Raw genomic sequence first — 15,027 nt, forward strand, 5'->3', positions numbered from 1 at the left:
TTACTTTTTGCTGTATGTTACCATTTCAAAAACAAGTTACTTAGCATTTCATTTTCTTAATCAAATTCCATTTTTGGTCACACTTTGCACCTACCGAGAGTCACACCACGTTACTAACCAAATGCAATGTGACATCGCGTTTGGTTAGCACACTGTGTTACAGTAACTTTGTACCTCTCATTAAGACTAATGTTAGCGATTGTTTTCAATGTTTTATAAATATTCATTTAGATTGTTTCAAATGTTAGCTATTACATCACCCAGTGCATACGGTTCTTGCTTGCTTTAAATAAGTACAATTATTATGTATGCTCTTGTAAAAGTTTTCGTTGTAACACCAGTTGTGGAAAAAGATGAAGCAGCAATTTCTCTTCACTACATTATTTTTAGTAAAAATGTACCATATAAATCATAAGTCCTGTTAAATGGACATGTTCTACAACAGTGCATGATTCACAGAGTGAATAATTGATCTGTCAAAGTACAGTGTATAATTGTGACTTGATGTACGTAGTAGAATGTTTTTACTGAATGAATTTAAAAAATCTATCCGGCATGTTTGACAGTGAAAAAGTGTGTTTGAACATGTATTATAAGAAAAGAGCAAATAAGAATGGATGTCATTCATAATTTTGCAAAACTAAATATGTAGAAGTATTAAACTGCTATTGAACTGTTTCTTCTTTTTGCTTTACATTGATACGATACATATATTTACAAAGACAACTACAACCTAAAAGATAATGTGCAAAATATAAACACAAGACCAGATGTATAAGAAATACTTAAAATGTTTAACCTGACTAGGAAATAAAAAAACATGAACAATGGATAATATATTTCAATATTTGGCCTATTAAGATGGTTTGGAGTGTGTCAGTGAATCTACATTCAGAGTAATGCTCTACATAAAGTACTGCTATAGTCTGTAAACCCGAGTTATATCCGTGACTAATGATGGGGAGATTTTCTCTTCAATAACACTGATGAAAATCCTTGTAGAACTTCAGTAAAGGCTCATAAGCATTCACATGATTTTTGCATTGAATGGATAAGAACCGTTCTGGTTCCTTAAGATGTTGATGAGGGAAGTGTGTTGATGTGGGAAATGTGTCTTTGCAAAATGAGCAGAGTTACATGTAGATTGAACTCGCTGTAGTGTTGATAAAGGTGTCTGGGGTGGAGAAGTTGCTCCAGTTGATTGTAAGGTTGCTGTGAGGTGGACTGACAGGCTCTGGAAGAGGACAGGTTATATGGATAACTATTCCAGCTATCAGAATCAAGACAGCAGTCAACAAAGTCAGTCCTCTTCTCAACACAAGCTGGTTCATAGAGAGCAGAAATTTTTGTTTAGCTTCTCCAGTTTCAGTCGCCAGCGTTAGTCCACTTTCAGCTTTATCCTGATCTTGAGTGCTCACTTTCAAATAGCCCACTGCTTCAGTGCTGTTACTTGATAGCTGTGCCTAATGATGCGAAATATAGAAACAGTAATCGTCAAATTAAAGTAGTTTTCCATCAATCTTTCTGTATCTCTACCAGTCTATCTAGCTGTCCGTCAATGTATTTGTCTGTCTGTCTGTTTGTTTGTCTGTCTATCTGTGTATCTGTCTGTCTGTCTGCCTGTCTGTCTGTCTATCTGTGTTTCATCTATCTGTGTATCTGTCTGTCTGACTGTCTATATGTCTGTTTGTGTTTCATACATCTGTCTATCTGTGTTTCTGTCTGTATGTCTATCTGTGTTTCATCTATCTGTGTATCTGTCTGTCTGACTCTCTATATGTCTGTTTGTGTTTCATCTATCTGTGTATCTGTCTGCCTGTCTGTCTGTCTGTCTATCTGTGTTTCTGTCTGTATGTCTATCTGTGTTTCATCTATCTGTGTATCTGTCTGTCTGCCTGTCTGTCTGTGTTTCATACATCTGTGTATCTGTCTGCCTGTCTGTCTGTCTGTCTATCTGTGTTTCTGTCTGTATGTCTATCTGTGTTTCATCTATCTGTGTATCTGTCTGTCTGTCTGTGTTTCATACATCTGTGTATCTGTCTGTCTGTCTGTCTGTGTTTCATACATCTGTGTATCTGTCTGTCTGTCTGTCTGTCTGTGTATATGTCTGTCTGTCTGTCAGTGTATATCTCTGTCCGTCTATCTGTGTTTCATCCATCTGTGTATCTGTCTGCCTGTCTCTGTATATGTGTGTATGTCTATTTGTGTTTCTGTCTGTCTGTGTTTCATCTATACAGTATGCGTATGTGTATTTTATGTATGTTTCTATATATCTGTCTATCTGTGTCTGTCTGTCTGTCTATCTATCTATCGGTATTTCATCTTTCTGTGTATATGTCTTTATGTCTATCTATTTGTGCATCTGTCTGTCTGTCTTTCATATATACGGTATGTGTATATGGCTGTCTGTGTATCTGCAAAATCTAGAAAACAAACTGTTAAAGGGGTCATATGGCAAGAATACGTGTTTTTCTGTGTCTTTGGTGTGTTATAAGTTGCCCATGCATGTATAAGAAACGTAAAATTGCAAAAATTAAAGTATCGGGACAAAAGATTAATTCTATCTAAAACCAAATGCTCACCCAGACCTGCCTGAAATGCCTTGTGTAACCACAACCCCACAAATCCATGTCAGTTCATGGTATGAGTTGACTAAGCCCAAATGTACACGCAAGTAAGGTGGGCGTACCTGTCAGTAAAATTGCTTTGGAACCTGACGTTTTTAGTTATTAGCATATTGGTCTGTCAACTACCCATCTCTATCTCTGTCCGTCTATCTGTCTTTCTCTGTCTGTCCATACATAATAAATGTAATTAGCTCTAATTACTTTGTTCCCAGTGATGTCATCCCAGGGTTCTGGTATACATGCAGAAGCTCCAGCGTCAGGTGCTTGTTCATCATTCTGCCCTTCAGAGACCAGCGTATCAACCACAACTTGCCCGATTGACGGCTTCTGCCGCACACACATCACCTTTGCATTTTTGCCTGCACGTTTCTGCGCCTAAAGTAGTCATTAGTCAACATTTTATAGCAAACGTTTTACATACATGCTTGCTGTTTGTAAGATGACAGGGCAGGCATTAGTCATGACATTCTACCTGCTCTGTCACTTTCTTCCAATCGAGCTTGAAGATAAGAGTAGTGAAGAAACATGTCTGAATAATGACACAAATCAACAGGCCAAGCCACAGTCCTGAATGGGCGCAAATGAAAATAGTGTTACACTTAAAAGTTTCAGAGAACAGATTTAGAGGAGGTTGAGTAAAGAATCAGCTATTCGATTTTTTTTCAAAACAGATGTAAGAAAGCTACCAAGTATCCTGAGCTCAGCAAGAAACATCAGCGCTATTCCCACTGGTAACCCAATGCAGTAGTAACAGATCAAGTTGGACACTGCAGCTATTTTCTGCTTCCCTGCACCCAGAAGAATGCCTGAAGACACACACTAAAACACAACACAGAGATATGTGAGATTTTGTAATCAGGTTGTATGTCATCATAAGAAAGAAATGCAGAGTTACTGCCTTTTACTGATAAAGACTACTGTAGTTGTATCTTAGAACACATATAGACTGGGAAGCTTTGCTGTGGCTCAGTTGTTAGAGCATGACGCCAGCAACGCCAAGGTCATGGGTTCAATCCCAGATATACTATAGTGTACAATTAAAAACCTCATTGGCTTGGTCATAAAGACTCAACAGCTGATGACTGAATAACTGAACAACAGTCTTTACCAACTTACCACAAGAGCATCAAAAAACTGCAGAAAAACATAGAGAGTGAGATTGTCTGAGACAATCTTTACAATGCTCCTGTTAGATAGAGAAAATAATGATTAGGTCACTAATAACACTGTCAAATCCTTATTTTATTATAATGCAGCATATTTATGTATCATGACGGAAATGAACATACTCATCAGAGGTGAAAATGTAGCCCACCACAGACTTTGCTGAACCCAGAATGATTCCCTGAAAAACAGCCAAAATTCCTGCAATACATTAAAGGTTAAAATGATATATCCTTTCTAAACAGCGATGATCATAAAGGTATTCTAAAGACTTTAGAAAGTCTGTATTTTACTGACCTGAGATCACAAGAGTCATTTTACTGGTGAGCAGGGCCCTGTTAGTGTCTCCCGCCCCCAGTGCATTTCCCACACGAACACAGGCAGCTGCGTGCACACCTAACGGAAACTAAAAATATACATTTATTAAAACACACAATCATTTGTATAAAAAACAAGGAAGCAAACTCTTTAAAATTGCTTTGTGTAATTTTTTCGATCTGTTGACCAAAAAGGCAATATAATATAAATGTCTATGTCTTCAGAGGTGTACAAAGACCTTATATAATGAAGTGTTGTTATTATCTTTGGATGAGCTATTTCTATACACCATGGGTCCCCTTACATGGAATTCATCATGTTGTTTCTACATTAGCCATAAACAAACAAACTGATGTACAGAGTGTGTTTCGTAAATGCGTTATCTCCTTCAACAAAGAAGCGAAATCATGACCACATCTCAGTTCTGTGTTAGCCACTGTAGTGCTTCAAAAGGAAGGGGTGGAGTGAGCCGTTGGTTGCAATTCGCAACCTCACCACTATAGATGCCACTACATTTCAGACACTGGACCTTTACAGTGTCAATAGTTTCTCCTAGACTTCAATGAGAGTAAATGGAGGACAACTGGAAACTTTTAATTATTTAACATCTCGGATATCTCTTCTGAGAAAAACACCCAGAGATCTCACAAATGTCTCTTAAAAAGATCTCAACACTGAAGCAAACCAAGCTCAGTTATGAAAGATCAGCCTCTGAACGATTACAATTTCCTCTGGGTGCATAAAAATGCCTTTAAATAAACTTCAGTACTTAAATTTTCTTTCGTTTTTAGACACTTAAAAAAAGAAAATGTAGCTTGTCATCTTTATAAATGTCTGACGAGTCCTGCCGACAACGGCAATCAAAGATAAGCCGATTGAAACAGTCAATAGCTTTTTTAAATAAGTCAAGAAAGTGTGATGTTGTAACACAGTCTTACCATGTAAGTAATGGCCCCTAACTCCAGCAGCACATGTTGAGCAGCAAGGTCCACCTCTCCCAGCATTCCTGCCAATCAGCAGAGAAGGGAGGGGCTGTCATTTAATTATGCGTGAAAAGAAGTCATAAAATAAAAATGTTTATTTAAAAGGTTCTAGTTTTTATTTAATACATTTTATAAATGCAGAACAAACAAATGAACATGAACAAGGATAATAGGAATGACTCTGATATAATACAACATCAATGACGGATACATTTATGTATAGAAGAAAAGCAAAGCATTCAATTTAAATCAGAGTCTTGTGTTACTGTAAGTACTGTGTATACAAAGTTAAATTCCAGAATATTGGAAGACATGAAGGATATTTAATGCATGAAAGAGGTGAAAAGAGGACATTGGAATTGCGCAACAAAAACCAAGGAACCCGAAGAGATGAGTTTGCTATAAAACGACCGTACTGTAAAACTACAAAACAATTACAAAGCTATAAAGCGACCATTGACCCCTGAGATCTTCAGTGGTGCACAAGAAAAATAATTATTAACAAATCTGTCTGGAATTTTAAGGCTTATATGATTGCAGACGCACTTTAGGTTAAAGATCAACAACAAAACTCATATGCAAGCCGTAAGAAGCAATGGGTTACAGTACATTTTATAACAGTTTAGGGGCTGTGTCCACCGAGGCGTTTCTGCAGGTGTTTTGCGTGTTTTTTCAATTGTTTCATATGAAAACAGTGTTTTTTTAGAAAACACCAACAGCTGGTGTTTTTTTTCCGCGCTCAACACCAGGCGTTCGACCAGGCCACCGAAGTTGAAAGATGCTCAACTTGGGGCAGAACGCAGGGCCTTCAGCGGGCGCTGTCAGCCAGGAAAACCGCATCGGTGGACACAGCCCCTTAGGATTCGGCTCAACCAATCAGAAAAAAGCACCAGAACTGACTGTTTTATAAAACAAAATAAAGGCAAGCATTGACCAAATTTCAATATAAACACGCCATAAGCCAACGCAAATGTACACACCTGCAAGGAAGCCTCCAATCTCATAAACCCACCATTCAAAGCACAGCATGAGGGTGCTGGGTATAGCCAACTTCATGTAAGAGCCCCACTCCTGCAGTGATACAGTAGACCAGCCTGTAGGGGGCGACAAAGACAAACGCATAAGCATTCACTGGAATCACTGCAATCCCATGAGTGTACAGCTCTTTCCACTTCCCAATTCTCTTGTCATTATTGATTGATGAAACAATCCGAACAGATAGCAAAAGATGCAATCCACATCTACAGGCTATCCTTCTTAGCAAAATTTCTTCTCCTGTGGTTACCAACGTACCATTTGTGTTCCCAAAAATTATTTAACATAGCAATGATGCGTTTTTGAATACGTAAATGGTTTCTGTGATGGTTAGGTTTAGGGGTGCTCATGGGGGATGAAAATACCAGTAAGTCGGTATAAAAACAATAGAACAGTAGAGTTACAATGTAATGGTTCAAGTGCATCTGCATGAAAATATTTCCCATTATATGTAAAAAGCAAACATGAGTGTCTGTGTGTGCATCTCTCTATATATTCTTTACCATCCCATGTCTTGACATGCAGCTTTTTCCAGCGTATGTAGGCAAACAGCAGGAGGCAGATGGAAATCTGTGAGATACTGTTGGCTGCAGCAGAGCCCCTGCGGACACCAAACACACCCGTTTATCATAAGGACCCTTAATTCTCAGCTCTTATGGCCAGTGCATGTATTGACAAAATGCACAGAGGCACTGGAAGATGATTGGAATGACGGAATGGCTTGTAATACAGGCAATGCAGCTGAATGTGGTTTTGATGTAAGATAAACAAGCATACATACATCACTCCCAGGTTTAGTACATGAAGAAGGACGTAGTTTGTCGCTACATTTAAAATATTGGCAACAACTGCTGTGTACATCTGGGGCAGGATGATGCCCTGAAACAAGACATTACATTCTTTGTTCAGTTTCATATCATCTCTGCTAGTGTATATCTTGTAATGGTTGTACCTGGTTCTGCAGATAAGACACCTGCAAATGGTGCAGAAACATGGCCTATGGAGATTTGATGGAGAGACAACACTGTAAGAGTTTTTCATTAAAATGTAATATCGAGGGAAAAAATACATTGTTGTTCAAAAGTTTATGGTCACTCACTTATTCACTTAATGTTGTAGTCCATATTTTTTCCATATATTACAGTTTAAATGTTATGGTTTTACTGTGTTTTTACTGATTTACAAAAATACTGTCAAAAATTGATTTATTACAGAAAAGCAAATTTACCAGAAAAACAGTAGAAACGTGTGATTTTACAGGGGAAAATTGTTATACTATGGTTTATGGCGCCCCAGCTGCCATAAAATTATAGTTTTTCAAGTTTTTTAATAGTTTATGGGAATTTTGTTTCAAAATTCAAAAAAAAATCAAAATTTTTGGATTTGTGGATTTTGAGGTCTTACCCTTACTTTTTCGACTGTAAGGACTTCTAATCTATTGTGGGCATTCATTGGCTGCCAGTTCTTCATAATTTAGTCCACCATTTCTAAAACATTTTTATGACTAAAATCTTTGTTTTCTACTGAAAGAAACCGATATGTTTGAACAATTATATCTTTGTCTTAGGCCTACACATTCAAATTAAATGATCTGAAAGTTCAAGAGAAACGTTTCACTCAGATGACACTAAACTTTTAATTCTGTATATTTAAGTACAAAATACACCAATATATAAATCAAATCTATAAAACCAAGAAATTGATTTAGTACAACACATGCAGTTTTATTGTGAAACATTTTTAGTGGAAGTAAATAGTATAAATTCATGTAAAAAATAAGGCAATTGTTTATAAGACATGTTAAATAGACTAAATAATTAAAAAACGTGTCGTGAAAAGTGAGAAGCACAATTTGAAGAAAACAGCAGGGAACCTTTGAACTTCTACTCTTTAAAACAAGTCAAAGATAGAGATGAAAGCACAAGCACTGAATGTTTTGGAAAAACATGTTGTTATACTTACAGGAACAGCAGGGAGGTAAGCCATAACATACAGATGTGCAATCCTGAAAAATTGAACTTCGTGAATAACAATCTCAGAACAGTGTGATGCCTAAATGGTTTTGTTACCACAAGCCATCACTTTTTAAATGCAACTTCAATACATTTCTGTATATATTTTAAAGTATTTATGGTCTTAAAAAGACCTTTAATCTTGGAATTAGTTATGTGCCAAAACAAATAATGAATGATAATAAAATTTTAAGTTCTATTGATAACAAAAATATAAAAAAAAGAATCAAATAATGAAGAAGAAGCACCCAAAATGTGCCCAGAACAAATGGTTTAAATGCATCTCAGAGTGAGACTTCAATAAACTGTCTGATAAAATGCCAAGAGAACATCTTTGCATGGAATTTTCACATGGAATTAAATGAACTAGTGAAGCAGAAAATGAAGACCCAGCGTATATATTTTATTCTTCAATTTCAAACTAGCCAGAAGAACGCTTATTTGATTTCAATTATTTTCATGACCTCATATATCTCAGAAATGTTTCAGTATCATCTTCATTTCCCCCTTTACTTTACTTTTCTCAAAGTTTGAAGTGTTCCTCCAAGATGGGTGTTTTTCTTGTCTATGCTGTTTCACAACCATTCATAACCATTTTACAAGGCAGCTAATTTGTATGAATTTGTATGATGTCAATCATTCAAAAACTTATAACATATAGCACAAAGAGCAATCCTGAAGCCCCTCCCCCAAATTTAATTAAAGCAAAAGATACTAAAATAGGAATGAGATGACACAAATTTACATGAACTGGTGAAATTCACCAATTGCCATGGATTGGTGTTGGTTAAAGGCTTTACAGACACAGCTGACTATGCACTAAATTAGCATTTGGAAAGTTTTCACTAGCAGTCAAACATTCCCAATGTAAATAAATAATGATGCAACATTGGGCAAACTTTAGGAAACTATTCTAAGGTCCCTTTAGTCTCCCATAGAGTGAAAAACTGTCCAGAGAGCCTAAATATCCACATGTTAGACAGAATAGTATTGCTTATATTTTGGATTAGTCTGACCTTGCCACCTCTCTTTCCTGCTTCAGAGCGAGAAGTATTGACTCAGCATTGATGAGCATAGCCCAGCATGGCAGACAGAAGAGCAATAAGATGAGTATACTCCTCTGAAGAATTTCCCCCACTCGCTTTAGATTCTTACTGCCAAATGTCTGGACATGTAAAAAAGACCATTAGCAAATACAGTTTAACTCGCGCAATAAAGTAGTATTGTACCTTGTTCTGTGTCCAAAAATAAAAGAGTCTTGTTTTACACTTCATCTCTCACGCTTTGTTTAATAATAATAGGTTTTCAATAAATACAGTAATGGCAATACTAAAGCATTGAAGATGGTACCATGACTATTGTTAATTCTTGAACATGCATCATGGATTTCTTTCATCCTGGAGGACATGTAAATAATATATTGTTATATTAATAATGTAGTATCTTGGCATTGAATAGTTAAGGTATTACCATCTGATTTTATTTTAAGGGCTGTTTTTAATATTTGTAAACATTTTCAAAACATTTGGGGAAACCGCAGTCAAATGTAATGTATATAGATCACTTTGCAAAATGTAAACACTGGTCCAGAAGCACGCCGGGTTTAGTATTTATTTATTTATTATGATCATTATTTTAAATCTTTTAATACATCTTATAAATTAATGTTTTTGTATCAATTTTCCAGGTATCGATGAAGGTGGCGGGAACCGGCGAACGTTCAACAGCTTTTTAATAAAACAAACAAACCACAAAACGAAGTAACAATCGTAAGAAGAAGAAGGCGGCCACACAAACATGATAAAACATAACATAAAATCCATGCCTGGTCCACTCTCGTCGTACACTCCTGTCGCTCGTCCTTTATATGCTTCGGACCTCGTCCGTGAGAGATGCGAGACCGGTGCAACGCGCAGCCTACACTTATTATCACACGCGTCACCGGCCTCGCGTCGTTCCCTCACGGCTCTCGTCCCGCGTTGCTCGTAACAGTTTTGTTGGTTGTATTTTGTTCAAACGTTTGTACAAAGTGTTAAAGAACTGAAACAGGAAGTTTTTCTGGACCAGTGTTAGACCATCGTTGTTTTTCTCATCCAAAGTGGTCGATTCAGCTTTTAGGGAATTTACTCTACTATACAAACATTAAACACAACAATGGGATATGTATTTTAATGATTCCATAAATTGGCAGGTAAGCCAACAGACATGACTATTCAACCATTTAAACTAATACCTGAGAGACAAGCGTGTCACAGGCGAGAGCAAGTCCACATCCTGTGGCTGTTGTGGTCACATTAATAGTCTGAGGAAATAAATTCTGCTTTAGTTATACAAAAATCCTTCTTGACAACTACTGTAAGCGTTACATTACTGTAGTTCACTATATTTAACCGGTTCCTTCTTAGAGATACAGGAATTGGATTTTCATCAACTTTTCTTCTTAGAAAAGGATATCGACTTGGTGTCCAAACAACAGATATAACATGACAGCATTCTTATTTTCAGAAATGAACAAATCAGTCAAGAATTTAAGACTGTAATGTCTTTCAGCAATGCAGCGTATGTACACTGATTGGCTTTAATGTACGTTTTAGGGATGGTTCACCCATAAAGAAAATGATTTCATCATTTACTCACCAACATATCATTCCAAAACTGTATGACTTTCACGAGTTCGCTTTGCAGCTAATGAACTGGGCCGGATAGTATGCGTGTTTGGCGTGTTGTCCCGGGGCTAAGGGCTCCGAGCTCGGTAATCCTCCTCAAAATAAGATGTGTGTGCCAGGACCCGGATCCTACCCCCCGGTTCTGAGGTAAGAAACGGACTAGTGGTGTAGAGTAGGGGTGGAGGAGGGATGTTGCGAAACGTCCGAGGGAATGGAGGTGAGTAGGCTTGACTACTTATAGGCTGGTAGGATGATTGCTGTGATTGTTTATTGAAAGCAATCCGAGTTAATTATCTGCGCAGCTCCTCCCGAACCTTGTTAATAAAACATCATTTCTTTCTTCTCCAGAACACAATACAAGATATTTTGAAGAATGTTGGTGACCAAGCAACATTGGTCGACATTGACTTCCATTGTATGGATACAAAACCCCTGAAACATTTCTCAAAATATCCTCTTTTGTGTACCACAGAATAAAGATTCATATTCATTTCGAATGCCATAAAGGTGAATAAATGATGACAGAAATGTATCACCTGAACTATCCCTGTATATATGAACTATAACGCTATATAAAGAGAACACAGGGAGCACTTTGATCTGATGAAGGTTTTACCGCAGAGGCCAAGGCATATCCAGCAAGTTCAGCATTTCCAAGATGACCGCAGTATATTGTGATGACAAATGGAAGAAGGAAATTTAGGATCCTGGAGACGAGCTGTAGAACAAGAACACAGAGATGTCAACCACACATCTGAATTGAAGAATACCTCCCAGATTAATGGAGTCACAGCTGTCAGCACTGGACATGCAGTAACTAGCACTGTAGGCCCGTGGGTCAAGTCATTGCAAATGCATTTTAGCATTCATATCGCTGTGGATATTTTGCTCATTTGGGCGCACGTTTGCAATGCAATGAATATAAAGGATTTGAATGTGCATGAGAACTTCATTGTTTGCTTAAATTGATTAATAAATAGACATGAAGAAAGTGTATTTTCCAGTACTTCAGTTTCACAGTTTCGTTCCACAGTGTGATGTCATGACATCTTAATTTAAGTTTATCTCATTGGTTATATTGCATGCAAATAACCCCAAACAGTGTGAAATCTCAAAAAAGAAGGATTATTAAAATCATTTCTTAGTTATGGTTATATAAATCCGAGTCAGTCAGATAAACATCATGCACAGTGATAAGTTCATCAATTCATCATATCAGTCATAAGATTTACTACTCACTTTAACACCTAAACACAGAATGAGAAACAAACGTCACATAACTTCAATACAAATAATGGGTATCTGTCTCTTGTGGCAATTCCTATCCTTATACAGTGTGCTTTGAGGACACAAAAGTGATTGTTGAAATAGTCAGAGAACTCACCAGAGGCCCAGTTAGGTGCAGGACATGGTAGAGCTCCTCTCTGTAGGCCAGGGGAAGCCAGCGATGCACACAGCTGCAGCCGAACAGTTTGGAACTAGCCGCTGTTGCCTCGGTGACTTGTTCATTGCCCGTCGGGGGGCCACAAGCCTCAAGCATCCGCTCAGCATTGGCCATTCAAGCGTTGAGTGAATAAAAATAAGAGAAGAGGATGAGAAGGAGAGAGAAATAGACGAGAAAACGAGGGGAGCAATTTAAAGAGCGCTGTGATTTCCCAAATGTTGTTATCAGTCCATGGAGGCAAAAGCAATCAAATCAAATCAGACTGGGCCAATGATGAAGTAACCTGCTGTCTTTAGTCACAGAGTGAGCCCGAGAGAGGCAGGTCACAAACAAGCTCTTTATAATTCCCTGTATGGAGCACAACAGCACTGGTGTGGGGGGGGGGGGTTGAAAGGGGCGGGTTAGCCTTTCGTACTTCTTAAACACAGCGGTAATCTTATCAGGAATGTCTATGTAAATAACAGATTGTAGCTCATTTGAAGGGCTCGTGCCAGATTTCTTGCTTTTTGAGGCACAGCTTATTAATGAACAGCACAAGTTAATAAGAGGCACTCAACGCTCTCAAATTCACAGGGTCGCACGTATAAGCCTTGACTAACTGTACGATTCTTGGGTGGGATTATGCTAGAATCCCACCAGGATAATATTACTTAACCACTTTGGAAATCAAAATCAGGCTATGCTAGTTTCTATTTTAACAGATTTGCAGTGAGTGTTTCAGATTTTAATACCGAGAAAATATCGTTTGTTAAATCGATCTAAATCCAACCGGATCAATCTGTTGGTACATATTGTAGTTTAATGGGATATCAACTTCCAAAAGCTTGCAGAGCATCTAGAATGCCCGGAAGTCAAGGTTGGCACATTGCACGTAACCTTTGGTCATTAACGTTCCCCTTGGTTGAATGTAATGTTTAACTTCAGCCAGCTCCAAAGGTCTTGCACAACTATCTCTCATCATTCAATAAACTGAAAGAAATCAATAAAGGCGTTTAAAAAAGAACAAAATACAATCTTTTCAAATATTCAAACTCATGCACAAATTTGTCAGACAATCTTATTTTTGAGTTATGTGTACATTACATTTTACATTATTTGCTTGTTCCAAACAGGAGTAACCTTTAGTCTTCACAGACATGGTATGCAGTTCTTATCAGAAATGTAATAAGAAATGATCAAGAGTAAATGAGAGGGCAATAGTAAAAAAATGACACCTAAGGACTGACATGCAATAAAATAGTAAATTGTCCTGTAATCTTTATATTGTCTGTCTCACATATATGACACAAGTGTATATGACATGAATAGACAAAACAAATCACTATTGTTCATTGAGAATGTTTAAAAAGGTCACTCTTTCCCACTCACACCCATCAGCATTTGCAATGCTTTTACTAATAGTCATAATCCACTGTCTGTTTTTGGAAATAAGTCATTTTACTGTTGAAGGAGATACATACTCGTAACAAAAATGGATTTGAAAAGGGGTCCCTTACATGGGAAATATGACCCATGAGAGTCTGCAGTGTGGAATAAAAAAAGGAAAATACATGCGTACACTGAACAAATATTTAGTAATAATCACAACCAGAGTTAAAATTAAGAAGCAAAAAATGTATTCAGCCTAGTTTACATTAAAATTAAATAATGAAGTAATTAATGTAATATTCAGAAAAGTGCTTTGTGATGCCTAGATGTTTCTTCGGATGCACACTTGCCGTTAACTTCTGGTCAATGTTTGTTAATCGGTCTGGTATAATAAAACTATTTATATTTTATTCAATTGATTTTACTGTGAATTTACATTCGTATTCTATTTGATAATAATTGTATAAAATAAACAACTTGTTGTATGGGTCGTGTAACTTTGTCGCATTTAAGTTTAGCCAAGTAACGCTTCTTCTACTGGCAACCCCAAATAATACTGGCTAGACACTTTTAACTTGCAAGCTAATGTAATTTAATTGTTATTTCTTTTGATTGTTATCAGAAATAATGCACAGGGACTCTATTCTTTGAGTACCGGAAGTTAAGTTTAGGCTGCAGAAGTGCACAACATTTCGACATCTTGGATTTGTAAGGTTCTATCTGCGGTCTGAGTACATTTACGTTTACATTTAGAAAACCATTTTGTCTGCCTAGCTAGCTGTAGCTTTAGTGAACTTGCTGTGTATGCTTGAACTGGACTAGTAGCTGTTTGTTAACAAAGGACTTTTGAACTTTCAGCACTGCTTTTAAAGTAACTGTTGTTTGTTAAGTAGCTGTTGTTAGCACCAAACCATCTAGATTAAGTTACCTTTTACCTAGCACCTTTAGTCACTTTGGCTGTGAAGCAATCACTGACCCATTAAGCAATGAGGGAGCCTGTATAATATTAGCACTGCTTTATGATCTCATGTGTAGATCGACGAGGTAAAGACCTGAGACTCTGTGCGACTCCACCAAGCAAAGGTACTGAGAGGTCACGCCACGTTAAGCTTTGATTACATTTTTATTTCCCTTACTTTTGTCTTTTGTTTTGTTTTGCTACTAACATGTGTTTCCATTACATTCAGACTGAACATCCTAGACGCACTTTACAAACGTAAACAGCGGATACCTTAGCACCATCTTCAGTCACTCTGCACTAGTCATCTACATTCTGCTTGTCTGCCTGTAGGGCTCTGGAACTGCCAATCATCTGTCAACAAGACAGACTTCATCGCGGCCTTCGCAAATCAGTCTAATCTCATTATTCACTGTAACACTCCCTTTAATCTCACCTCCCCCCTTACCTGT

The 15,027-nt window shown here is 37.4% G+C and overlaps 1 protein-coding gene across 3 annotated transcripts; it reads right to left on the bottom strand.

The window, feature by feature from the left end:
* Positions 1-773: 773 nt before the first annotated feature.
* slc47a1 (solute carrier family 47 member 1) lies at positions 774-12,586 on the bottom strand. 3 transcript variants are annotated; one of them, XM_056731909.1, is made up of 17 exons: positions 12,190-12,586; positions 11,422-11,523; positions 10,373-10,441; positions 9,156-9,304; positions 8,090-8,132; positions 7,080-7,124; positions 6,909-7,006; positions 6,631-6,728; positions 6,073-6,186; positions 5,048-5,115; positions 4,089-4,197; positions 3,917-3,992; positions 3,744-3,813; positions 3,314-3,446; positions 3,100-3,194; positions 2,829-3,002; positions 774-1,463 (listed from the first exon to the last, which is right to left on the bottom strand). In XM_056731909.1, exons 1-17 carry the CDS (start codon positions 12,361-12,363, stop codon positions 1,134-1,136), a joined length of 1,947 nt encoding a protein of 648 aa, XP_056587887.1. In that variant the 5' UTR covers positions 12,364-12,586; the 3' UTR covers positions 774-1,133. The 3 variants fall into 3 exon arrangements, with proteins under 3 accessions (XP_056587887.1, XP_056587888.1, XP_056587889.1); XM_056731910.1 differs by having other exon boundaries at positions 10,777-11,523; positions 12,190-12,236; XM_056731911.1 differs by lacking the exon at positions 12,190-12,586 and adding an exon at positions 10,777-11,062.
* Between the last annotated feature and the right edge of the window lie 2,441 nt (positions 12,587-15,027).

This window comes from Triplophysa dalaica, chromosome 19 (assembly GCF_015846415.1).
Source record: "Triplophysa dalaica isolate WHDGS20190420 chromosome 19, ASM1584641v1, whole genome shotgun sequence".
NCBI classification, from domain to species: domain Eukaryota; kingdom Metazoa; phylum Chordata; class Actinopteri; order Cypriniformes; family Nemacheilidae; genus Triplophysa; species Triplophysa dalaica.

What these genes read in the sequence shown, in the direction of transcription:
- slc47a1 (XM_056731909.1), bottom strand. Translation starts at nt 12,363, where the DNA reads ATGGCCAATGCTGAGCGGATGCTTGAGGCTTGTGGCCCCCCGACGGGC. An exon ending in AATGACTCTTGTGATCTCAG is followed by an intron (nt 3,993 to 4,088) that starts GTCAGTAAAATA and finishes AATGTATTGCAG; the next exon opens with GAATTTTGGCTGTTTTTCAG. An exon ending in ATGACATCACTGGGAACAAA is followed by an intron (nt 1,464 to 2,828) that starts GTAATTAGAGCT and finishes TCGCATCATTAG; the next exon opens with GCACAGCTATCAAGTAACAG.